Here is a 27,392-nt window from a genome sequence, read left to right as displayed (position 1 = left end):
GATGAATGTGTCTCCTGGATGGTCAAAACGTGAATCCAAGAAGGAGTGGGGACCCATTCTTTTATAGACAAATGTCCACAGCTTTTTGGACAAATCAATCCTGCTTTAAGGAGTCCAATTCATGTTCTTCTGAAAAGTGGGCTTTACCTGCTTGCATCATAAGCAAAGTGCTTTATGATAAAGTAAGTTGGAGGATACAGGAAGAAATGACAAGTACAGAAAGAAACAAAATAGTGGAACCCCTCCTTACTTGCACTGAATCCCCTCTGTCTACCCTAACCCTGCCCCCTTCAAACAACAATAGCATCAAAGCCCTTTCATATGAAACATCCTGGTGTGAGGCTAGTCCATTTGTATAGGCTGTTTACAAGGACACCCCATGCTGTGAAGCTGGCTTGCTGGAGAGAAGTTTTACCACAATTCACGAAGCATCAAAAGAGAGGCAACCCCTGCTGGCTCCTGCCCTGCTGGTTGCAGCAGAGAGAGCCAGTCTAGGGTTTAGCATGTCATAAAATATTAATGAATTAATAACTGTCACCAGGATGGTGATTTCATATAATTATGTAGTTTGGGAACAGAGTGCACATTTTTAAATAAAGCCCCTGCACTGAAGTGACTTAGATGTCACTGGAGTTTTCAAGACGGCAACTGTGACCTCTGAACCTGCTATGTGGCACTGAAGAGCAGGCACTGCATATCAGGATGCTGATGCATCAGGGCACATTGGTATACTATGCTTTTGCCATGGATTTTCTAAAAGGGGAGTCTAGTTAGCAGGTCACTCTTTGGGAGATACAATTACTCACATCATTTTATTATTAATGAACGTCAAAGAAACCAGGGCAATCCTTTACAAAGACTATTAACCGCATGTTCTAGTACATACATACACTGATCTTTTCAGCTTGCTTTTCATGTGTGAAGACTCTTGGGATACACTGACCTGTCCAGTTTGTCAGATGTTTTCCAATTTTTGCAAAACCAGATTTGATCTAATTTGTATAACTGTATTTGTTATTCATGCTATCATTGATATGAGCAATGAAAACGTTTTGAAATATTGGTTCCATCATTTTCCTAGATGGTGATTTTAATAGTAATTGTAATTGTGTCTTTGCATAGCTCTTATACACACGTGAAGTGCTTCATAGTGTTCATGACAGGAAGGGAACAAGGAAATGCAGTTGTCATTTTAAACCTTAAGGATTTCCGAATGATCTAGCAACAATAACTAGCATACTAGGTACAGAGGCATATCTACTAGTGAAGTGCTTGACAAAGGGTGGGGGGAGAACCATTAAAATTAAAATTAAATTAAAAGGGGGGACGAGGGAAGGGAACATACAGATAATGAACTACAGTACTGGTCTGGCGAACATTTCAAGATTGCTTGGGAGTTGGTCATCCAATGTGCCTGAGCATGAACGCTTCAAGCACAACCAAAACTGGGGGGTGGGGGGCAAGAGGGAGTATTGGACAGAAAGACTTGCTGGGTGTAGAACATACAAGGTTGAGCAAGTTCATTGAACAGGAAGTCCGAGGGAGGGGGACAAGTGCACACAGTCCAGCAGGGGCCAGGCACAGGTACACAATGGTTGCCCCAATCATGGGGCATAGTGCAGTAGCACCAGGCAACAGTGCAGAAGCCCAGAGGCGAGTGCAGGAATGGCAGGGGAGCCAGGGACCTGTGAGGTTCTAGGGTGCACCAGGCGACCAATCAGCTAACTGAGCAGGGGGGTGAAAAGGAGGGGGGAAACAAGCAGTAAAAGGGGGGAGGTGAGCGGGGAGAGGGAGAGCATAAATAGAGGTGGGTGAGCAGGGGAGAAGGAGATTGTTAAGAAGCACATTTTCAAGGAATTGAAAGATTCAGCTTGTGTTTTTACCCTACCACATTGAAATATTGTTCCTTGCTGACGTATTATTTGTCATGTTGATAGCCAAGAGATTAGGGCTGTCTAAAGGAACCCAATCCATGTTAAGAAGTGATAGGTTTTCAGATGTTAATATTAGACATATCTCAGAGACGCTTGGCAACTGAAGGATTCAAAATTAATGCTTACAGTTTATGAGGATCCTTTTGTAACTCATAGGGGGTACAGCAGCACATACATATGTGAAGCTTTTAATGCTATCATGGCAACTGAGCATTACATTTTTTATATTTGTGTGCTTTTCCAGTGGATTTCATAGAGGTTGGTAAACAGATGAGTAGGCTTAATCTTGTAAACTGGATGGTTAAATGTCAGCAGAGCAGGCTCAGCTGCACATAAACAATTGCCACCACTGAATATGAGCAGGTGGTGGCAAATGAGCATTATGACAGTGGGAGAGCACATGAGGTTTGTTCTGTCGCCATATACGCAAAATTACAGCATGCATCCCTCTACTGTATTTGTCCTATATCCAAATGCCCATAGTAATGTCGTAATTGAATTAAGAAATTGCAAATAATTATTTAGAGGATAAAAAAGAAAAATATAATTTTGCTACTATTAAACCTACAAAGTCCATACATTCTATGTTCTGTCAGGATGGCCACCAGTATCAACAGACAAGACTCACTCCACCATAAAGTGTACATCGGTTTCTTAGGGGTGGGGTACATGTTAGGACAAAAATAACAAACGGGACGGATACAAGCCAAGTTCAATGTTGCTTGCACGTTCTTGCTCTGACCTGCTCTGGGTGTGAGTGTCTACTTCCTTAAATGTCTAGTTGTGGGCTTTCTTGGGGTGGTCCCGAATCCCCAATAAAATACTGATCCGCCACATAAAGATATGATGATATGATATGAAAGGTTACTTATAATGCGCTTAATACCCAGATGTTTCTAAGCGTGGACCCGGCGATCGGACCTGTGTTGCTCTGTGTTGTCTTGCTTCTAAGGCAAACATGTTGTTCCTGAGCTATGCTCCCAAGAAAGAGGGGTGTCTTCTTGGGTCCAGTGTAGTCCCTGTACAGTAGCTGCTGATGTGATGAGTCCTTGCTTCAGGTCTGTCTCTCTGGAAAGAGTGAAGTCCCCAGAGTGGCATATTGTGGGTGGTTAGCTGATAGACCGAGCCTTACGGTCCCCTCCATATAATGATTGCCCTTGAACGTCAGCTGGTCCTTCCCTTCATGATTCCTAGCCACAAGCTCTATATTGACTCTGAGATTCCCAAGACGCCGTAAGTATGTAGTTCATAAGAGTTCAAATGTCTGACTTTCACTCTTGTCCGAATCCTTGCAGGTTGCAGCTTGACCCTAGCGAAGAGTTCCTCGTGGCAACCGTTAATATTCAGGTAAGGATTTGTATTATCCAACACAGTTCGATAAAATAATGTCAATATGTAACCTGTTGCATTCTCCCTTATTCATGCGCTGAGAGAAAATATGAAGTATCGGGGAATAATGCCTCTGGCGGTAAAATCAGGTAAGTCTATTGTGGTGAGGAGGTTTCCCCTTGTTTGTCCCTTTGTTTCACCTTGCTGTTCCTTTGTTTCCCCTTAGGGGCCGGGGTTCGGCGAGGATGCAGTGGAAGCTGCGCCGACCCGTGAAGAAGAATAGTACCCCCGGTGGTAAAATCAGGTAAGTCTATGGGGGGTAACTAATATTGCCTCTTTGTATTCCCTTGGCTCACCTTGCTGTTCTTGTCTTCCCCTTAGGTGCCGGAGTGCGGCGGGAGCATGCAGAAGGATGCGGTGGAATGTGAAGATGCTGCAAAGGCTGGTGAGTTCAGCGCGGCGCTGCTGCAGGCGAGGCGACGCGCATTAAATAACTTCTTTCTTCCAGCTCGAAGGCGCAATGGATCGGGAATTCAGATAAGGATCAAAGGTATTGCTCTTGTTCTAACCTTTTCTCCTTCTTTATCCTTTTTTCTAGGAGCTCCAGTCTCGAGGCGGGCGTGGCAGAAGATTGGATGCAGACTTTCACGCACGGTGAGCGTCACACTGCTGGATGCAGAATAACGCGAAGCATGTGCTTCTCTTCGGGTCTGGTTTAAATAGCCTCCAAAGTTGTCCCAGGTAAGTATTTCTCCCCAGCCCCACCCAAGTATAAAAATAGTCCCTAGGTAAAGTAGTCCCTTCCAAGCCTCTTTTGGCTTGGAGCTCTTGCAGCATGGTCTGCATCAGGTGAGTTTGCAGCATGGTCTGCATCAGGTAAGTTTTAATCTATGAGCCTGGCGCCAATGGCGCCAGGACTGACTCTCCATATGTGCCTGGCGCCATAGGAGCCAGGAATGCACCCAAATAATAGCCCCTAGCAGGGGTTGTTGGGCTTGCTTAGAATAACTTGATGCCTGCTTCCGGGGTTGCTGGACTTGGTCTGGGTCCCCGGGGGTAGGCATCATGACACCAACCTAATGGACATACACAGAGAGCAAGAAGCCAAAAGTCCCACAGATAAGGAATATAATCGAAAACATGTTCTCATAGATTATACTTATCTAGTCCTTCTAGCACATTTTTTTTTTAAAAAACAGCACACAGACTATTCCTAGCTATTCATCAAAATGTTCAGATGTGCTGCTCCACTGACTGTTGATCCCCCACAGTTAATATGGTTATGAAAAGAAAGACATCTCAATTCCTAAGTATTCAATCACGATGGAAAAGGCCATCTCATTTTACTGTATGCCAACATCTGCTATATGCAACAGCCCCGTGTTTTACCCCTGTTTTGCCAAAGTTAATATTGTAATTGATGAAGGGTTAAAGGACACCATCAAATGTAAACATTTCACGATAAATAGATCCCTTGAAAATGTTACAGTTGAAATTCCAAAATCCTCGGACATTCTATAAAATAGGATTTAACATTGCAAAGAGAGAAGAATATGTACATAGTAGGACCATATGCAAAACCCAAACAATTTTTAGAAATGTTGGTGAACAACGTACTCAATATATGCACAATAAGACCATATGAAGAACATAAACAATTTCAAAGGTATTGTCCAAAAAATGCTCATTGTGAGTAAAACCTCTAGAGCCTAGTGGTGTGTCTCCCGTGAGTGAACTTGTGGGCCTGGACTACTAGGGAAAGGTGACTCCTGAGTCAGTAGACGGTGTGTTCAAGCCCATTTATTCCTGGCTTCCCAGGGAAGGGTGATGCTAACTCATGGGGGCTCTAAAATATTAAAGCCTAAAGAAACAAAAATAGTCAAATAACCGTTTCACTATTATTCACTCATAAACACTCTAGGGACCTATTCACAGTCCTACTATGTATATATTGAGAATTGTGTTCATTCACATGTATTTTATGTCTGCTCTGTATCAGTTTATGTTTCGCGTCATGACACCACATGATTTTGTGTTTGTTTTTTATATGTGTTAACCCTAACAGAATGGGCTTTAGAACAAATTCAAAATTATGAGACCATAACAAAAAACATAACAAAAAATATGGTAAAAGAAAACAAGTAACAATTATTTGTGGATGATATACACTCACATACGAAATACATTTGGCCTCATTACGACCCTGGCGATAGCCATGCCGGTAAATACTGGCACGGCTGGCGCCGGAGACATGAATTTACTGGCACCCGGGAATGGGCAATTACCAGGGCATTAGAGCCCCAGCAGACCAGGTAATTGCTCATACCCGGGCACCGTTAAATATTAGTCTCCATTCCCATATGAGTCCCATTGGAGTCAACGGGAATGGGGAGGCCGGATGCACCGGCACCATTCGTCAATGGTGCCGGTGCGTCCATATGGTCTGCTCGCTGGTGCCGGTAAGCCAGCCAGGTCACACGTGGCGGGCGGTAAGGCACCCGCGAGAAGAACTCGTAGTTTGCTGGTCCTGTAACAACGGTACCTGCAAGCTTACTGGTACAGTTGTTATTGGACAGGCAACCTTATAATGAGGCCCATTGTTCTTGTTTTTGTTGCTAAACACTACTAGAAATAACTAGACATTAAGTGTCATGTATGTTTATAAGAATAATGCACACAGAAGTGCACACGAAGGACACCCTTTTATATCAGTTCATGATGTGCCCTATTGCCTGGCATGGCATCTTGGTGCTAATGAGAACTGAGGGGAAATACCCCTCCGATTTATTTGAAGAGCTTTGCAGAACATGACATCATCATCAATATGCCCGTTTAATTCAGGCAGCAGAATTGACCTACTGTATAACCGCCCAACAAATGCACAATAAATACATTAAATAAACTGAACATAGACATCAGACAGGGGTATACCACTTGAGCTTCTCCTTAAACAATCAGTGGCATTTCCCAGCCATTACTCAGTGGACACTAGGTTGTTTTAAAAATAACTACGCTCACCATAGGCAGTCGAGACAATTACAATTAAACCCTTCCTGACATGCTTGCATGCCGGACAGGGTTTCATTGTATTTGTGAACACTGCTTACCAAGCCTGCATGCCAAGCAGTTCACAATGTAAATAAAACCCTCCCATACATGGTTTAATTGTAATTGTGAGTGTTGTTTGCCATGCAAGCAGTGCAAGTGGCACACACAATGAAAAATAAATGCTGCCTGGCATGCCAGCATGCCAGGCAGTGTTTACTCACTTTGCACTGCAGAGTAGTAAATGTGAAGGGAAACAGGCAGCATACACACGTTCATGCCGCAATTTGCCCTTTACCTTTGCACCCTACAGTGCAAATAACACAAATTTGGCTGTGGGCACCTGGCTACGGCTCAGTGCAAATGTACCAGGTCCCCACCGTCAAATTATGTCTGGAGCAAAGTGAGCTCTCATGTGGCTCCAATAGGAAGTCCCTGGAGCGTGAATGAAGGTGAAAAAGTCCCTCACAAAGGTGTTACACCTTTCGTAATGCCCTCATTTACACTCCAGGACATTGTTTTTGTTTTCGAAGGTGGAATAAGGGGGCAGAGCGGGAGTGACGTTTATACTTCTCTTTTACCCTCCACCTTCAAAAACAACACCAAACCAACGATTTCCCAAGTAATCCATCTGCTTTTTACACCAGAAAAAAAGCAGGCAGATTACATGGGGAATCATTGTAAAACGCTGACTTCCATATATACATAGCTGGAGGCGTTTATCCATTTTGCTCCGTGGATTCAAAAGGGAGGTGTAAAGAGGCTTCTGCTTTCACTTTGCATGTCTATTTAGCATTCCACAGTGCACATTATGAAAATTGCACAGGGAGGACCTGTTTGCACATACGTGCAAACATTATTGGCTCTTCCTAGCTATTTCTGCTTATTTTAAACACTGTCCAAAATTAAAGACATGACCAAACAAGGTTATATGAAATATGTATACATCAATTAAACTCACCACTATAAACAGAACTATAAAAACACTGTCAACACCCACCCAATGTAAAGGAAATACATAGAAATGCAGAATATAATGATGCAGCACTCTGGGTTTTCAGCAGGGAGGAAAACAAGATGTTAAAACGGATATTTTCTTGCAGGTACATTTTGAAAAAGTGACATAACCAGTCGATAGGGTCCCAAAGTGGACCAGGAGGACAAGAACACAGTCTGTTCAAAGTACCTCAATCCAATGTTCAGCAGTCAACAGTGTTGAGCCAGGCTTTGAGCAATTTTGTTTGCAGGTCACATCAGTGTTGAAGATGTTGAGTCCTATGTTGCTGTCTGGTTTGAGCAAGTGGTAAGTGCAGTTTTGAAGATGTGTCAAGCTGTGCAGGTCAAAGGGATCACCAGAAGCAGTTTGATGATTGTGTGGGTTTCTATACAATACAGACTGCTGATTTAGGGTCAATGAGTGATGTATGGTTTCAGACTGAGCTGTGATGCAATGTCCTGGTGGTTTGATTCTGTGTCCGATGCAGCCATTCCAAGTGAAATGTACTTTGTGCTGGTGCAAGTGACACAACTCAGCAGGATTGCTCTGGCATCGAGCCGTTTCACTGATGCAAGCATGGCTGTCCTGGCTGTCCTGGGAGGATAGCTCAGTGGCATCGGGCACACCTTGGAAGCAAGACGACACTAAGCAACACAGGTTCGATCCCCGGGTCGCGCTTAGAAACCTTGGGGTGTTTAAGCGCATTATAAATAACGCAACTAAGACAAAAGAAACAATTATGTAATTAAAAAACAAACAATTCCTGTAACAGCGCCTCTATGCCCGTGGGCTGTGTGAACGCTTTAGAAATGCTAAAAAAATAAATAAATAAAATAAATGGTTGTTCAAAGCCAAAGGAAGCACTGGTATTTCCCATTGACTTGGGGGTAACTAGAGGCAGCTTGATTGTGGAAAAAACAGGATTCTTGCTTCCCTGTCTCTCAGGATGCTGTGAAAACCAGTGCAAGGCCCTTTGACATGGTGAGCCATTTGAGTATTTGTGCTCGCAGCCTAAGGATATTTTCAACAGAGTAGCAGATCCTGATCCTTCTCAAGAGTCACACCCAATGTGCCCTGGGGGGGCGGTGGGTGGCAAGATGAATGTGTCTCCTGGATGGTCAAAACGTGAATCCAAGAAGGAGTGGGGACCCATTCTTTTATAGACAAATGTCCACAGCTTTTTGGACAAATCAATCCTGCTTTAAGGAGTCCAATTCATGTTCTTCTGAAAAGTGGGCTTTACCTGCTTGCATCATAAGCAAAGTGCTTTATGATAAAGTAAGTTGGAGGATACAGGAAGAAATGACAAGTACAGAAAGAAACAAAATAGTGGAACCCCTCCTTACTTGCACTGAATCCCCTCTGTCTACCCTAACCCTGCCCCCTTCAAACAACAATAGCATCAAAGCCCTTTCATATGAAACATCCTGGTGTGAGGCTAGTCCATTTGTATAGGCTGTTTACAAGGACACCCCATGCTGTGAAGCTGGCTTGCTGGAGAGAAGTTTTACCACAATTCACGAAGCATCAAAAGAGAGGCAACCCCTGCTGGCTCCTGCCCTGCTGGTTGCAGCAGAGAGAGCCAGTCTAGGGTTTAGCATGTCATAAAATATTAATGAATTAATAACTGTCACCAGGATGGTGATTTCATATAATTATGTAGTTTGGGAACAGAGTGCACATTTTTAAATAAAGCCCCTGCACTGAAGTGACTTAGATGTCACTGGAGTTTTCAAGACGGCAACTGTGACCTCTGAACCTGCTATGTGGCACTGAAGAGCAGGCACTGCATATCAGGATGCTGATGCATCAGGGCACATTGGTATACTATGCTTTTGCCATGGATTTTCTAAAAGGGGAGTCTAGTTAGCAGGTCACTCTTTGGGAGATACAATTACTCACATCATTTTATTATTAATGAACGTCAAAGAAACCAGGGCAATCCTTTACAAAGACTATTAACCGCATGTTCTAGTACATACATACACTGATCTTTTCAGCTTGCTTTTCATGTGTGAAGACTCTTGGGATACACTGACCTGTCCAGTTTGTCAGATGTTTTCCAATTTTTGCAAAACCAGATTTGATCTAATTTGTATAACTGAATTTGTTATTCATGCTATCATTGATATGAGCAATGAAAACGTTTTGAAATATTGGTTCCATCATTTTCCTAGATGGTGATTTTAATAGTAATTGTAATTGTGTCTTTGCATAGCTCTTATACACACGTGAAGTGCTTCATAGTGTTCATGACAGGAAGGGAACAAGGAAATGCAGTTGTCATTTTAAACCTTAAGGATTTCCGAATGATCTAGCAACAATAACTAGCATACTAGGTACAGAGGCATATCTACTAGTGAAGTGCTTGACAAAGGGTGGGGGGAGAACCATTAAAATTAAAATTAAATTAAAAGGGGGGACGAGGGAAGGGAACATACAGATAATGAACTACAGTACTGGTCTGGCGAACATTTCAAGATTGCTTGGGAGTTGGTCATCCAATGTGCCTGAGCATGAACGCTTCAAGCACAACCAAAACTGGGGGGTGGGGGGCAAGAGGGAGTATTGGACAGAAAGACTTGCTGGGTGTAGAACATACAAGGTTGAGCAAGTTCATTGAACAGGAAGTCCGAGGGAGGGGGACAAGTGCACACAGTCCAGCAGGGGCCAGGCACAGGTACACAATGGTTGCCCCAATCATGGGGCATAGTGCAGTAGCACCAGGCAACAGTGCAGAAGCCCAGAGGCGAGTGCAGGAATGGCAGGGGAGCCAGGGACCTGTGAGGTTCTAGGGTGCACCAGGCGACCAATCAGCTAACTGAGCAGGGGGGTGAAAAGGAGGGGGGAAACAAGCAGTAAAAGGGGGGAGGTGAGCGGGGAGAGGGAGAGCATAAATAGAGGTGGGTGAGCAGGGGAGAAGGAGATTGTTAAGAAGCACATTTTCAAGGAATTGAAAGATTCAGCTTGTGTTTTTACCCTACCACATTGAAATATTGTTCCTTGCTGACGTATTATTTGTCATGTTGATAGCCAAGAGATTAGGGCTGTCTAAAGGAACCCAATCCATGTTAAGAAGTGATAGGTTTTCAGATGTTAATATTATACATATCTCAGAGACGCTTGGCAACTGAAGGATTCAAAATTAATGCTTACAGTTTATGAGGATCCTTTTGTAACTCATAGGGGGTACAGCAGCACATACATATGTGAAGCTTTTAATGCTATCATGGCAACTGAGCATTACATTTTTTATATTTGTGTGCTTTTCCAGTGGATTTCATAGAGGTTGGTAAACAGATGAGTAGGCTTAATCTTGTAAACTGGATGGTTAAATGTCAGCAGAGCAGGCTCAGCTGCACATAAACAATTGCCACCACTGAATATGAGCAGGTGGTGGCAAATGAGCATTATGACAGTGGGAGAGCACATGAGGTTTGTTCTGTCGCCATATACGCAAAATTACAGCATGCATCCCTCTACTGTATTTGTCCTATATCCAAATGCCCATAGTAATGTCGTAATTGAATTAAGAAATTGCAAATAATTATTTAGAGGATAAAAAAGAAAAATATAATTTTGCTACTATTAAACCTACAAAGTCCATACATTCTATGTTCTGTCAGGATGGCCACCAGTATCAACAGACAAGACTCACTCCACCATAAAGTGTACATCGGTTTCTTAGGGGTGGGGTACATGTTAGGACAAAAATAACAAACGGGACGGATACAAGCCAAGTTCAATGTTGCTTGCACGTTCTTGCTCTGACCTGCTCTGGGTGTGAGTGTCTACTTCCTTAAATGTCTAGTTGTGGGCTTTCTTGGGGTGGTCCCGAATCCCCAATAAAATACTGATCCGCCACATAAAGATATGATGATATGATATGAAAGGTTACTTATAATGCGCTTAATACCCAGATGTTTCTAAGCGTGGACCCGGCGATCGGACCTGTGTTGCTCTGTGTTGTCTTGCTTCTAAGGCAAACATGTTGTTCCTGAGCTATGCTCCCAAGAAAGAGGGGTGTCTTCTTGGGTCCAGTGTAGTCCCTGTACAGTAGCTGCTGATGTGATGAGTCCTTGCTTCAGGTCTGTCTCTCTGGAAAGAGTGAAGTCCCCAGAGTGGCATATTGTGGGTGGTTAGCTGATAGACCGAGCCTTACGGTCCCCTCCATATAATGATTGCCCTTGAACGTCAGCTGGTCCTTCCCTTCATGATTCCTAGCCACAAGCTCTATATTGACTCTGAGATTCCCAAGACGCCGTAAGTATGTAGTTCATAAGAGTTCAAATGTCTGACTTTCACTCTTGTCCGAATCCTTGCAGGTTGCAGCTTGACCCTAGCGAAGAGTTCCTCGTGGCAACCGTTAATATTCAGGTAAGGATTTGTATTATCCAACACAGTTCGATAAAATAATGTCAATATGTAACCTGTTGCATTCTCCCTTATTCATGCGCTGAGAGAAAATATGAAGTATCGGGGAATAATGCCTCTGGCGGTAAAATCAGGTAAGTCTATTGTGGTGAGGAGGTTTCCCCTTGTTTGTCCCTTTGTTTCACCTTGCTGTTCCTTTGTTTCCCCTTAGGGGCCGGGGTTCGGCGAGGATGCAGTGGAAGCTGCGCCGACCCGTGAAGAAGAATAGTACCCCCGGTGGTAAAATCAGGTAAGTCTATGGGGGGTAACTAATATTGCCTCTTTGTATTCCCTTGGCTCACCTTGCTGTTCTTGTCTTCCCCTTAGGTGCCGGAGTGCGGCGGGAGCATGCAGAAGGATGCGGTGGAATGTGAAGATGCTGCAAAGGCTGGTGAGTTCAGCGCGGCGCTGCTGCAGGCGAGGCGACGCGCATTAAATAACTTCTTTCTTCCAGCTCGAAGGCGCAATGGATCGGGAATTCAGATAAGGATCAAAGGTATTGCTCTTGTTCTAACCTTTTCTCCTTCTTTATCCTTTTTTCTAGGAGCTCCAGTCTCGAGGCGGGCGTGGCAGAAGATTGGATGCAGACTTTCACGCACGGTGAGCGTCACACTGCTGGATGCAGAATAACGCGAAGCATGTGCTTCTCTTCGGGTCTGGTTTAAATAGCCTCCAAAGTTGTCCCAGGTAAGTATTTCTCCCCAGCCCCACCCAAGTATAAAAATAGTCCCTAGGTAAAGTAGTCCCTTCCAAGCCTCTTTTGGCTTGGAGCTCTTGCAGCATGGTCTGCATCAGGTGAGTTTGCAGCATGGTCTGCATCAGGTAAGTTTTAATCTATGAGCCTGGCGCCAATGGCGCCAGGACTGACTCTCCATATGTGCCTGGCGCCATAGAAGCCAGGAATGCACCCAAATAATAGCCCCTAGCAGGGGTTGTTGGGCTTGCTTAGAATAACTTGATGCCTGCTTCCGGGGTTGCTGGACTTGGTCTGGGTCCCCGGGGGTAGGCATCATGACACCAACCTAATGGACATACACAGAGAGCAAGAAGCCAAAAGTCCCACAGATAAGGAATATAATCGAAAACATGTTCTCATAGATTATACTTATCTAGTCCTTCTAGCACATTTTTTTTTTTAAAAACAGCACACAGACTATTCCTAGCTATTCATCAAAATGTTCAGATGTGCTGCTCCACTGACTGTTGATCCCCCACAGTTAATATGGTTATGAAAAGAAAGACATCTCAATTCCTAAGTATTCAATCACGATGGAAAAGGCCATCTCATTTTACTGTATGCCAACATCTGCTATATGCAACAGCCCCGTGTTTTACCCCTGTTTTGCCAAAGTTAATATTGTAATTGATGAAGGGTTAAAGGACACCATCAAATGTAAACATTTCACGATAAATAGATCCCTTGAAAATGTTACAGTTGAAATTCCAAAATCCTCGGACATTCTATAAAATAGGATTTAACATTGCAAAGAGAGAAGAATATGTACATAGTAGGACCATATGCAAAACCCAAACAATTTTTAGAAATGTTGGTGAACAACGTACTCAATATATGCACAATAAGACCATATGAAGAACATAAACAATTTCAAAGGTATTGTCCAAAAAATGCTCATTGTGAGTAAAACCTCTAGAGCCTAGTGGTGTGTCTCCCGTGAGTGAACTTGTGGGCCTGGACTACTAGGGAAAGGTGACTCCTGAGTCAGTAGACGGTGTGTTCAAGCCCATTTATTCCTGGCTTCCCAGGGAAGGGTGATGCTAACTCATGGGGGCTCTAAAATATTAAAGCCTAAAGAAACAAAAATAGTCAAATAACCGTTTCACTATTATTCACTCATAAACACTCTAGGGACCTATTCACAGTCCTACTATGTATATATTGAGAATTGTGTTCATTCACATGTATTTTATGTCTGCTCTGTATCAGTTTATGTTTCGCGTCATGACACCACATGATTTTGTGTTTGTTTTTTATATGTGTTAACCCTAACAGAATGGGCTTTAGAACAAATTCAAAATTATGAGACCATAACAAAAAACATAACAAAAAATATGGTAAAAGAAAACAAGTAACAATTATTTGTGGATGATATACACTCACATACGAAATACATTTGGCCTCATTACGACCCTGGCGATAGCCATGCCGGTAAATACTGGCACGGCTGGCGCCGGAGACATGAATTTACTGGCACCCTGGAATGGGCAATTACCAGGGCATTAGAGCCCCAGCAGACCAGGTAATTGCTCATACACGGGCACCGTTAAATATTAGTCTCCATTCCCATATGAGTCCCATTGGAGTCAACGGGAATGGGGAGGCCGGATGCACCGGCACCATTCGTCAATGGTGCCGGTGCGTCCATATGGTCTGCTCGCTGGTGCCGGTAAGCCAGCCAGGTCACACGTGGCGGGCGGTAAGGCACCCGCGAGAAGAACTCGTAGTTTGCTGGTCCTGTAACAACGGTACCTGCAAGCTTACTGGTACAGTTGTTATTGGACAGGCAACCTTATAATGAGGCCCATTGTTCTTGTTTTTGTTGCTAAACACTACTAGAAATAACTAGACATTAAGTGTCATGTATGTTTATAAGAATAATGCACACAGAAGTGCACACGAAGGACACCCTTTTATATCAGTTCATGATGTGCCCTATTGCCTGGCATGGCATCTTGGTGCTAATGAGAACTGAGGGGAAATACCCCTCCGATTTATTTGAAGAGCTTTGCAGAACATGACATCATCATCAATATGCCCGTTTAATTCAGGCAGCAGAATTGACCTACTGTATAACCGCCCAACAAATGCACAATAAATACATTAAATAAACTGAACATAGACATCAGACAGGGGTATACCACTTGAGCTTCTCCTTAAACAATCAGTGGCATTTCCCAGCCATTACTCAGTGGACACTAGGTTGTTTTAAAAATAACTACGCTCACCATAGGCAGTCGAGACAATTACAATTAAACCCTTCCTGACATGCTTGCATGCCGGACAGGGTTTCATTGTATTTGTGAACACTGCTTACCAAGCCTGCATGCCAAGCAGTTCACAATGTAAATAAAACCCTCCCATACATGGTTTAATTGTAATTGTGAGTGTTGTTTGCCATGCAAGCAGTGCAAGTGGCACACACAATGAAAAATAAATGCTGCCTGGCATGCCAGCATGCCAGGCAGTGTTTACTCACTTTGCACTGCAGAGTAGTAAATGTGAAGGGAAACAGGCAGCATACACACGTTCATGCCGCAATTTGCCCTTTACCTTTGCACCCTACAGTGCAAATAACACAAATTTGGCTGTGGGCACCTGGCTACGGCTCAGTGCAAATGTACCAGGTCCCCACCGTCAAATTATGTCTGGAGCAAAGTGAGCTCTCATGTGGCTCCAATAGGAAGTCCCTGGAGCGTGAATGAAGGTGAAAAAGTCCCTCACAAAGGTGTTACACCTGTCGTAATGCCCTCATTTACACTCCAGGACATTGTTTTTGTTTTCGAAGGTGGAATAAGGGGGCAGAGCGGGAGTGACGTTTATACTTCTCTTTTACCCTCCACCTTCAAAAACAACACCAAACCAACGATTTCCCAAGTAATCCATCTGCTTTTTACACCAGAAAAAAAGCAGGCAGATTACATGGGGAATCATTGTAAAACGCTGACTTCCATATATACATAGCTGGAGGCGTTTATCCATTTTGCTCCGTGGATTCAAAAGGGAGGTGTAAAGAGGCTTCTGCTTTCACTTTGCATGTCTATTTAGCATTCCACAGTGCACATTATGAAAATTGCACAGGGAGGACCTGTTTGCACATACGTGCAAACATTATTGGCTCTTCCTAGCTATTTCTGCTTATTTTAAAATGAGCTACTGTGGGATCAAATGCTTCTCAAAGGGTGAGTGAGCTCCAACAAGTCAGGGGGTCCAGGACTTTGGGCTAATTTTCCAGGAAAAACACTACATGGCCATGCATTAGTTTCAGAGGTCGGGTATGTGTGTAAGTTGATGGGGCCTCCTTGCGATATAGTTTGCAAGAGAAGACATACATATTCAAGCAGACATGTTCACATAGCTACATGCCTGCATTTTCTTAGGTTACCCGGTCATGATACATAGAGTGAACAAGTTCCTATACGGCTAAAGGCATCCCCAGATTTGCTCCCATTGTAGGTTCTGTGAATCAGGTATTGCTTCAGCCAGCAGAAAAATTCAGTATGCTCACGTGTAACTTGTCAATTCCTCCAGTGCAAATCTTTGTGAATGAGGACGCTGTGGGCATGATAATGAGTTTGGAGCTATTACAACTGGTAATATTTTCAATCGCCATCTTTTCTTTTTCTTGATGTGAGAGAAATCCATGGCTTTAGCTCAGGATATATGAAAAAGAAATGCAGGAAAAAAAGAGATTTCCAGGTAAAAAAACATGCAAATGCCATCAGGCGATAGATTAGGGGAAAAAAGAGGATATCAAGTGAAATTTGGAATTTGTAGCGGGTCTAGGGACTGAATTTTGAACACAAAGCTTTTCTGTAACCTTGGCTATAGCCGCGAATAGCTGACATCTGTAAGCAAACTGCATCACAGAAACACTGTGTGTTGTGGGGGAATGGGCGAAGGCAAGGGAGGTGAGAAGACCATCTGGGAAGTAGGGGGAAATGGCCCAGATGCAGGCAGCACTTGGTGAGGACCTGGGGGTCAAACAAGCAGGCTATAAACCTACACATAGCCGTGGCTAGCTGTAGTCCATACAATCGAAATAGGTATTCAGGATTCTCATCCATGCAGTAACCAGGACTCACCTGCTTAGCTTCAAAGTAAGAAAGGTTCCATCGCTCTCAGGGCATGTTGTCTAATAAATTAGCACAAGTTTCAAGACCACTTGATCTCTTAGAGCAACATGGCCTGTGCGGGCTGGTCCCTTATTCACTACTACACAGATGGGAGACAGTCCATGTTCCTGGATGCCGTGTGATTTCTTAGTTTTAAATATCTCATAACACACAAAGAAAACAAATGGCATCTGCATTATATTTTCCAATCTTTGCTACTGTCGGTCCTTGGGCCTCATTACGACCCTGGCGCTCCCGTAATGAAGGGTGCCGGTAGGGGACCGGCACAGTTCATTACGGGATGCCTTATTACGAGGTCCCCTAGCGGGGCCCACACAGAGCGTCTGGTCAGACAAGACATCCTTAGTCGGTCCCACATGGGGACCATGGAGCTAATAACGGGCCCGTTATTAGCTCCCTCTCCATTCCCATTGAGCCCTATGGGGGCTCAAATGGGAATGGGGTTGGGGTTTTTTATGAGGAATTACCGGGTCCTCCAATGTTGGAATGGCCCGGTAATTCCCCAGTGAAGGTACCCGAAGCTGGAACCCGGTATGGTGGCCACTTGAAAGTATTGTATTCTAATTGTCAAGCTGTGATGAGGCCCATATGAAAAACACTTCTGTCTCTGGGTAAGGAGCTGCAAATACATGGAGAATTGCAAATCCGGCTTGAACGTGCAAGACAAACTAGAATTACCTTTTATATATATCCATAATAATATGCACCAATATGGTTTAAAGATCTTCTATGTTCCCAGTGCTCTCAGAGAGGTCACTGTTTGCCTTTTGCTGAAAAAAGTATTTATATAATTGAATGATACTATGGTATGTGTATTTTTCAAGTTACCATTATAAAGCAGAGTATTGTTGAAAGACAGATATGGGGGTGAGGAGGGGAAATGGTGAGAGGGCAAGTAAATAAGGTATATTTGCACAGCCAATGCCAAGAGAGGTTGCAATCTTGGACACTGTTGCAGTTATTATCACCTGATTTTGGATACCTTTCAGTGCACAAGTAAAGGACACGTGTGGGTGGACACATTAACTTTGTTTTCAGAAGGCTGAAGAAACCCCTTTTACCCAGGATGTCATGTTCCCAGTGCAGACGCTTACCTACAAGACCACAATCACTTGTTTCTTATTGGGATTTAGTTTTCCGGGGAATATTTCGCACAGATTGCTGGGTTTAAAAGGTGAGCACCTTTTATACGTTTACAGCATATTTATTGGAACATTTAGTCTCTCAGGTTATTTTTCTTGTGTTAATAACTATTTTTAAAAGCCCAACGCTTTTTTGTCATGCACACTTTTAAGGGGAAGGTCAATTAAACTGCATGTGTATATTTTACTTTAAGATAGCTGCTCACTAACATAGCACATATTCATGGGTGCCAGCTTTTGATTTTTGCTATGGGCCAGACGTACCTGGCATATATTATTCTTTCAGCAGGTCATTTCTTTCCCTTTTCCATTCTACTTAAATGTGTTAAATTGGGGCGGTGCAATATATCACAACAGTCTCCAAGAGCCTGTCCATAAAGCAACGGGCATGTAGCACACTGCTTAACCAAAGTGTGTGATCCAAATAATTAAATCTCATTGCGCATTTCCTAAACAAGTTGTGAGATCTTAAACCCTGACATCTTTTATACATAACAATACCACTCTCAAAACAGGTCAAAATCAGTCTGTGATTGATGAACTTCTTTGAACAATGGTTTGCATGTGTTTTAAAATATAGACTGACCATGGCCAAATGCCATGGCTATTGGTCTGGTAGTACAATGGGCACGGCTGAAGGCCATGTCCAGTGATGCAGTCAAAATGTATGCCGTGGCCGAAGGCCATGTCCACTGCATATGGTTGAAGGTCATGGCTAGTGGTCTGGAAGTATTCTAAAATAAAGCCCATGGCTAGTGGCCCCTTAAGGTGCTAAACTATACAGTGGGTACGGCCTAAGGCTGTGAGCACTGGCCATAGCCAGTTGGTGTTTTAATCTAATCAGAAATTCCATCAGTGAAGTTATAGATGATGTAATTAGTGATTTCACCAGTGATGTCTTCAATGATGTCATCAGGGATGGTGCCTTTGATATCATAATTATGGTAATAGGTTGCACAGCAAGCGGCAGAAGATTAGCTGAATTTCCAGCGTTTCACCTTAACGTCCCTGCAACTAAAGTGTTTTCCTTGAGCATATATATTCAGTGAAAAAACATTGTTAAAAGGACGTTATGGTCACTACTAAAACTGAAACCCCTTGAAATGTGCCAGTTATGGCAAGCTAAATTATGGTAAGCTAAGTTATGGTAAGCTAAACCTCCGTACCCGCACCACCACCTTGCACTACTAAGACTAACACCCATGACATGAAAGATGACTTCACACATGTAATTGATGACATCACTGATGACATCACATATCAAATTAATTCTGATGAAAATTCGCTGCAAGGGGTTGTGTGTACAATGTTGGTAGCAATATCTCACGGATAATTGGGGGACCTTCAAGCACAGCACTGAAGGGGAGGAGGTACTGGCGTCAACTAGGTTTAGCGATCTTGTGAAGTTAATGAGGCACCAGGCCTTCACTCTCAGTGGCATTGGGATCAGTGGGTAGATAAACAAGAGAGGGAAAGAGGAAGACAAAAGCAGAGGTGTTAAAAGTTTACCGAAACTTAAGGAAGTCCGGCTCAATGTCTAAAAGGTGCGGGGCACACTGTTCCAGAGAAAGTCACCAGGTAAACAGATAGATCTACCTCCCCCTATCTGTTTGTAGAAGTATCTCACAAGCAGACGATTGGAGTTAAACAAGGACACAGCTCTAGCAGGAGAGTATTTAGGGACAGACATTTGGAAATGGCATGGTCCCAGCCCCCAGAAAGCCATGAGGATGATGCAGAGGGTCTTCAATGTCATCCTTACAACCAGCAGAACCAGCAGAAGCGACTGTAGAAATGCTATGGCCTCCGATATATGATACCTAGCCTTCTGGCCAAGCATAACTCTTGCATCCCTATTCTGGATTAGCTAAAGGGGCCCTATGAAACAAAGGATCACAAAGAGGATGTTGCAGTAGTATTGCTTACAGAAGACTAGGGATCTGGAAACATTCAGCTTCTGGCAGAATTAAAGGAAAGTTAGAACTCCTGTAAAGAGGTGAACCTCAAAGGCCCCTTCTTCAAAAGGTCCAACATGTGAGGAGTCAAGAAAAGAGAGGAGTTAAAAATGACCCCAATGTTTTTGGCCTCACAGGATGGCGAGGAAAGAGAGCCCAAGGACAGCGGCCAGAAAGTAGAAGTGAAACAGGGCACAGGTGTCCCAATAAGAATAATCTCATCTTAATGGCAAGATTGTTAGCTGCACACCATGCCTGGATGGCGGTCTGACAATCGGGGATCAGAGAGGAATATACGAAAGTAGTAGGGGGAAGTTTCAAGCAAAGCTGTGTATCATCACCATAACACTGGAAATTAGGTGAGAAGGAGCAGATGAGGTGAGCCAGAGGGGTGAGATACATATTAATGAGTCACAGTGATATGATAGAACCCTGGGAGATGCTGCAGGTAGAAAGTGATGTAATGGAGGGCAAGTGGCCCAGTTGCAACTGGAAATGTGGTTAGTCAGGAAAGAAGTCCGCCAGTCCACCGCCCAGTCTGTGATGCCAAAGGTATCATGGAGGCATTCAATGATTTGTCCTTGGAGGATATCTCAGCTGCAACGTTTTCGCCTTGGAAGCAAGACAACACAAAGTAACACAGGTTTGATCCCTGAGTCCCCGCTTAGAAACCTCTGGGTATTTAAGCACGTTATAAATATGCAAATAAGAGGAAAAAAATACAATTACGCAACTGAAAAAAACAACAATTCCTGTAACGGCACCTCGATGCCCGCGGGCTGTGTGAGAGCTTTAAAAATGCAAATAAATACATAAATAAAATAAATAAAGATAGAATGGTTCACTGCGTCAAAGGCGGAGGATAGATCAAGGAGGACTATCCTCAATTGTACTTCAATCATAAATGTCATATACACTTCAATAACATCATTACACCATATTACAAATACGATATACTCCCCTTATATTACCTATAATAACTGTAAAAACTTTACTGTATTAAAATCGCCTACGGCCATGCCCACAAGAATCTGGTCACTGTCAATAACCACTACAGTTGAATTAAACAATGTAACAAGTATGTACAATGCACCTTTAAATAACAACACTCACCTAGCCCCCCTCAACCCCAAACCCAATAACGTCCATGGACACAAGAATTCACAGCACACACACCATCTTCTACACAGCTTTTTTCACTTATGAAAAGAGCACTATATATACTTTTTCCCACTCCTCAACCCTTTCCAAGCCCTCTTACGCCCACAAAATAACTTCAAATATATTTTTCAGTCTTCTTTTCCTCACGGTGCTGTCTGTGGACAAACGCCATGATAGACCCATCCAATATGGCCACTATTTCAAAAATGATAACAGACCTCACATTTTCAAACATCCAATCAGCGTGCGCCTCTCTGCAAAGTTTGGTGACAATTTGTTGAATGCTGCAAACATTAGCAACTGAAAAGAAGTACTCTTTCTAAAAGTGGATGACAAAGAAAATGAAGAATAGGTAGAGGAAGAGCCTACCACCAGCGACCAGAGACAGTCATGTGTGTGGTGGTTCTTTAAGACCGTTGACGGGGGGGCAAAGGCTCGGGCTGCCCGTGTTGAATGCATTCAGTGCGGGGTCATACTCAGTTGCAGACACCATGAGCAGTACTCCTTTGGGACCACCTCCATGCACCAACACAAGAGATCCAACCACCCTTTTGCTTTCAGAAAGGCTGTTTCTTTCTCAGTGAGAAGCGGGTTAAAGTCCTTTGCTCCATCTTCTCAACCACTCCTGCCACCACACAGAGTACTCCTGTGGGGCAGAGGATCCTGCCAGCTGCCTTGCATATCATACAGGAGGTTGTTGATCCTTACTTTTTGAGGGTCATAGTTCTCTGCATGTACTGCAACAGAAAGTTCTACACAGCGGACCAGTTTTAATGTACTTTCGAGGGTTCGGTCAAGCAGCATGAGAAACACTTCCCCCACCCTTACATTTAAGGCCTGCCCAATATCTTCCCCTGTCCACCTGCCCGTCCATATCTTTGGTTGATGCCCCTTTTTCCCTTCCCTCCCCCACCTTACCACCTCACATGTCGTACAAAAAACCACACAAAAAACCCAAAAAATATGAAAGCCAGAAACACAAAAAAGGTTCCATTTACGAGTCACCTCTCACAGTAAAAAAATCTAGTTAAAAATGAAAATACACAGGAATTTTTGCAGCCTGTATGGTCCGAAGACAGCATGATCATCCGCGGACACCTAGAGAATTCCAAGAGTGGGGTGAAGGAATTAGAATGGTTTATTATTCCTTCGTTCAAAAATGGTATCTCTTAAAAGAACCTTTTTTTGTATTGTTATTTGTTGGGGGTTTTATATATTGAACTAAAACAAGTTCTACTGAATTTTTTCCAACTTTCACAAAATACTGCTACTAATTTTTGTTTTTTATTTACCACAACTACTAAAAAATACTTCACAAGTTCACAAAAATAGTTTCAGTGCATTTTGGATATTTAAAAGAAAAATCTGATTTCCGACAGTCGAAAATTATTAACATCATTCAACTCGATATTTTCGTTGTGAAAAGATGTAATTCCTAAAGTATATCAAAAAGCACATACACCTTCAATCAGAAGTTGTCTACCATCTTCCATCTGAAGACAAATCAAATTTGTACGTCTCCATATTTTTCTTCAACTGATTTCAGAAAAAATTATCTTCGCAGCTGGAAACAGTTACATTAGGCTTCTCAACATATCCTTCAGTGCAAGCTGCAAAGATCCTGGTGTCACATAGCCCAAACTGTTGCTTCCACAATGCAAAACAATAATATCTGGACATTTAAAGTGAGCCATCCTCTCAAAGAATGGCAATAAGGTTACCCAGTTTAACCCACAATCTGCATACCACAAAGCTTCTACTTCGTCCAAGTAGAGATGCCACCAGATTCACTATAAACCTTCAATGAATGGATCCAGGAATCTCCAGTCATCCACACACTATGCTTCTTCACAGCCATAGCTATGGACATTTTCACTACACCCATCAAAGAAAACACGTTCTACCTGTACTCCTGTTCACTTCAACTCCTCCTACAGACTCACAAAACCAAATTGGCTAATCCCCTTAAAAGACTCAAATGGCATGTGCAGGTTTGCAGACTTCTGGGGTGTGGCTGGACAAGTCGACACCTGCACAACTTTTTTTCAACCATAACAACAGCTCCCTATTGACTTTTTTCCACTCCACCACCTTGTCCTGGCCCTCTATTGGCCACGACATAACCCCAAATTTATTTTCCACACTTTTTCCTCACCCCACTATCTGCAGACACCAGTGTCTGTCCGCGAATCCAATATGGTGAACGTTTCAAAAACTATGATGCACCTCACATGTTTGAGCATCCAATCAGCGGGAATGACCCAAAATCACACATTTTTTATGACCTACTTCTTGCCCATTTTTAAAAAACTACTGGACGGTTTAACACTGCATTTACAAAAGCACACTTTCAGGGCCAATCTGCCACTCCTGGTGCAATTTGGTGAACATTCGTCCAGCAGTTTGAGCTGTACGCAATAGCATTATTTTTTCCATTGCTTCTATGAGGATTTCCACACATTTTGGGACCCCCCTTACAATTTTGGCCTCCCTGGACGGTACCACACTAAACTTCACAGAACTATTCTGGAGGGTGGGGGGGAGGGGTAGGTGGCATACACTTTTTTTCAAAGTTGGGTGAGGATTCATACAGGGGGGTCAAAGTTATAAGCCACTGAAAAAGAGCAACTTAACCATAACTGCAGGGCAGCTATCGCAGGCCCTGTAATACATGTATATATGTATATATGTATATAAGAGCTCATGTCCGAGTTTGCATCTCTGTATCCACTAACAATACGGCTGAACTCTTTAAAATCTGCAGGGAATTCACCAATCATACTGCAGTCTCCTCTTCTCCTCCTCCTTCCCAGGCTTATGCTCAGCACTGGCTCCCACTTTTCCTCGGAAATTCCGATCTCCTGTCCTCTCTGTTATCTGCTCCCAATACCAACATCCCCCCTTCTCTCCCCTCTCTTCGTGCCTAGAAACACTTGTATGCAGGTGCATTATAAATGCAATATCAGAGCATATCTCCGGACTCCCACCCTCCCCATACCCACCTTCCTCTCTCCCATTGCACCAGAGGAGATCTCTAGAGTTGTCTGTTCTATGGAAGTCTGCTGTAAACAGGTGTTACCCTGCTCCCCAGAACCATCAATGACAACATCGACATTCTCCCCCCTCCCTTGGCTGACCTCTGTAACCACTGTTTTACCACAGTCTCTTTCCCTCAAGCACTTCTTTGTGCCCACTCTCCTAAAAAAGCTGTCTGCTGATCCATCATGCCCGGCAAACTATCAACCTATCTCTATCACCCTTTTCTTGGGCAAACTCATGGAGAAGCTGGTCATTCCCCAACTGACCGTTCAAACCGAAATGGCTGGCTGCCTCCATGACCACGAGAAGACCGGTTTCAGGGCAGCCAGAGGCACTGAAACTGCTCTCCTGAATAGCCGAGAAGACCTACTCTCTAATCTGGACTCTAACTCTCCTTCTGTTCTGATCCTCCTCAATCTCTCCTCCGCTTTTGACACTGTCAGCCACTCCATCCTCATAAACCATCTCTGTGATACCATAGGCATCACTGACAGGGCACTTTTGTGGCTTACCTCATTCCTCTCTAACAGACCCTCCCAAGTTCAAAGGTTTCCTTTTCTCTCCCACCTCACTCCCTAGCTTGGAGTCCCTGAGGGTTCTATCCTATCATCATGGCCCTTCAACAACTTCTTGGCCCCTCTGGCCCACCTGATATCCCCCTACTCTCTTCACATCCAGTGTTACGCAGACAAAACACAGCTCTTATTCTGGCTGACTTCCCCAACTTCCTCCTCCTCCTATTACTACCTTATACCTGACAGTCTGACTGCTATACAGGCATGTTTTCTGCCAATTATCTCTGCCTCAATGCCAGGGAGGCAGAGATCCTTCTTATTGGGACACCTGCTCCTAGTTTCCCCCTCACTCTCTGTCCAGGATCTTGGTCCCCTCACCCACTTGTGAGGAAAATAACCTCTGGATCATCTTTGACTCCTCTCTCTCCTTCTCTCAACACATCACAGACCTTGCCAAGAAGTCCAATTTTCATCTTCAACCCCACAGGGGCATTCTACCTTTCCTCACCTTCCTCCAGAAGCTCAATTTCTCCAGAGCCCTGGTTCTCTCTAGGTTTGACTACTGCAACAGCCTCTTCATAAACATTCCTCTTTCCTTCCTTTGCCCACTCCAACTAATCCAGAATAGGACTGCAAGACTTATCCTTGGCCTCAAGCCCAGGAACTGCATCACTCCAGCCCTAAAATCTCTCCACTGGCTCCCAGTGACTGCAAGGATCAAATTCAAAACCCTTTGCATCATCCACAAGGCTGTCTGGGGCGTGGGACCTCTCTATATGCAGCTTTCTTTCCCATAATACCACCCACCCAGAATCCTTCGATCCTTTGCCTCCAACTCTTTGCAGGTCAAACGTTTCTCCAAGCAGAGAGTTGGAGGTAGATCCCTTTAATTGGCTGGTGCCTTCCTCTGGAACAGCCTCCACCTTTTTCAGGATTGAGCCTGGTCTTCTTAAGTTCCATAAACTTCTCAAGACCTTCCTTTTCTCCTCATCCTTCACTCTCCCCCTTCTCCACCTGCCGCTGTAACTCGTGCCTGGTCCGTTCGGAGTTATACTGGGAACAGACCACCTCCCCTGCCAGTCCCTGCCAGTTTTGCATGTTAGCACTCGCCCTCGTGTGTCCTTTTACAGACTATCTTAACCCAGTCCTCCGTTCCACTGCACTTTTCCCTCCATCGCCACTCTTTCCCAGGACATTTGCGGCCCTGGCCTGAATAGCACATACCAGCCCCCACCTCTTGGGCTCCTCCACTATTGCACTTCTCCCTCTTCCCCCACTCCCTCACACTTATCACCTTGTCATGCATGTTCATGGTAGGACTGTCACAAGGCCAATGTAACTGTTTCTTTTGTTCTTGTTGTTTTTCTTTTGAGTTCCCATCTTTCCTCCCTCCTCCACCCCCTTCTTGCCTTGTGGCGCCTGGAAACACTTGTGTATAGGCATCATGCAAAAGTTCAATAAATAAATACATTTATATTCTGTTTGATAAATTCTGTATTCCATTACTGGCAACATGTTATGCATATTATGTGTGCCTCACGCACCGTAAACATTGCCTTATAATCTTGCACACAGATCTTAGTTTGCCCAAATGAAGAAATTACAAACTTTAATTTTGTCAGCTAAAACAGTACTTGACAGTTTGTGACCCAGCAGCACTCTTCTTGTGTGTCATTTACTGATATGTCAGTGTCACACATACACTGTCAGGAATCAGACTTTGAGCACTGATAAGTTGATGAATACTGACATGAAGTGCTAATGGTGTGTCGTGTCATTGTATCACCGTCAATATTTAATCAAATGTACTGTTAAATGTCTTCGTAATTGTGTATTTGTCGAAGGTATTAAATAGCGTGCTTGTTCTAGGTTAAACGTGTGCATGTGCAAATTCAAGCAAATGTCGTTTTTGATCATATCGCCCTTCTATTCCTCAACAGAATGATGTTTAATTCAACCCACAGCAGGCAATTGCTTTGTGAATGACTTCAGACGAATTACCACGTTCTTTTTCTTCTGTGTTAAATGTGTGACCGTGTTCTTTCTTTCGTTTAATACAGTATCTGCATAGGTTCCTTTATTTGGTAACATTCATAAGAGACCCCACCCAATTTTAGTTAATTTACAAAATTGAGAGAAGGTACTTTATGTCTAAAATGTATGTATTCCTGTTTTTTTTTTTTTTCCTTTAGCAATTGGTGAACCAGAGACTATCGACTGGTACAACCCACAAGGAGAGAGGATCATTTCTAGCCAGAGGGTTATAGTACAGAAAGAAGGAAGCCGGTCACGGCTCACGATTTACAACGCAAATATAGAAGATGCTGGTATTTATCGTTGCCAGGCAACTGACTCTAAAGGACAAAGTCAAGAAGCTACCGTTGTTTTGGAAATTTATCGTAAGATATTTGTTATTAATTTCTTAAAATCTGTAAAAACTGTTGTTTTGTGAGAACTGTATTGCTGAGTACGCAAGGATTGTTTTAAATGTCAATGAAAAATTAAATGGAAATATTGGAACTTCTAAATCGTAGAGTAGTCTGGTAATAATACAGGAAGGGATGGGGGTCAGAATTGTTTTAACAAGAATAGCTATGTATGAACCAGTCCCTGCGTATTTGCATTTGAGGGAGTGGTGCCAGCCAATCATAAGGTCCGGAACATGAGCATGCTTTGATGGTATGAACCCATGTTCCTTTTCAGCATACTATGCCACTTGCACCCGGCTGTCATTTTCTTTTGACTCCATTTCCCACTTCACCACACATTTCCACCCCCTCCCACCTGCACCCCTCTAACCAGCATAACCTATCTCCCAGTCTGCCTTCTCCCTTTTCCTCACACCTCTTTCCCCAAAAATTGTTGACTGCCGTTCCAGTTCCTCTGCTTCATTCTCCTGTGATGGATGCAAACAAACTAACCAGGAACTTACTCCCTTTACTATGTTGCTGATCATCCGCTTTCCATTATTCATCCACCGTATGATCCTC

At 43.5% G+C, this 27,392-nt stretch overlaps 1 protein-coding gene across 4 annotated transcripts in view; it reads left to right on the top strand.

The window, feature by feature from the left end:
- Nucleotides 1-27,392, top strand: part of NCAM2 (neural cell adhesion molecule 2) — a 1,850,180-nt gene that overhangs the window by 651,701 nt on the left and 1,171,087 nt on the right. For all 4 annotated transcript variants that reach the window (XM_069636393.1, XM_069636392.1, XM_069636394.1 and 1 more), the window contains exon 3: nucleotides 26,595-26,801. In XM_069636393.1, coding sequence (XP_069492494.1) covers nucleotides 26,595-26,801 — 207 coding nt within the window. The remainder of the gene's footprint in view (nucleotides 1-26,594; nucleotides 26,802-27,392) is intronic.

The sequence above is a fragment of the Ambystoma mexicanum genome, chromosome 7p, assembly GCF_040938575.1.
Source record: "Ambystoma mexicanum isolate Mex_15411 chromosome 7p, UKY_AmexF1_1, whole genome shotgun sequence".
NCBI classification, from domain to species: Eukaryota; Metazoa; Chordata; class Amphibia; order Caudata; family Ambystomatidae; genus Ambystoma; species Ambystoma mexicanum.
The sequence above is the reverse complement of the archived record's forward strand: the minus strand, read 5'-3'. Positions and strand labels throughout refer to the sequence as shown.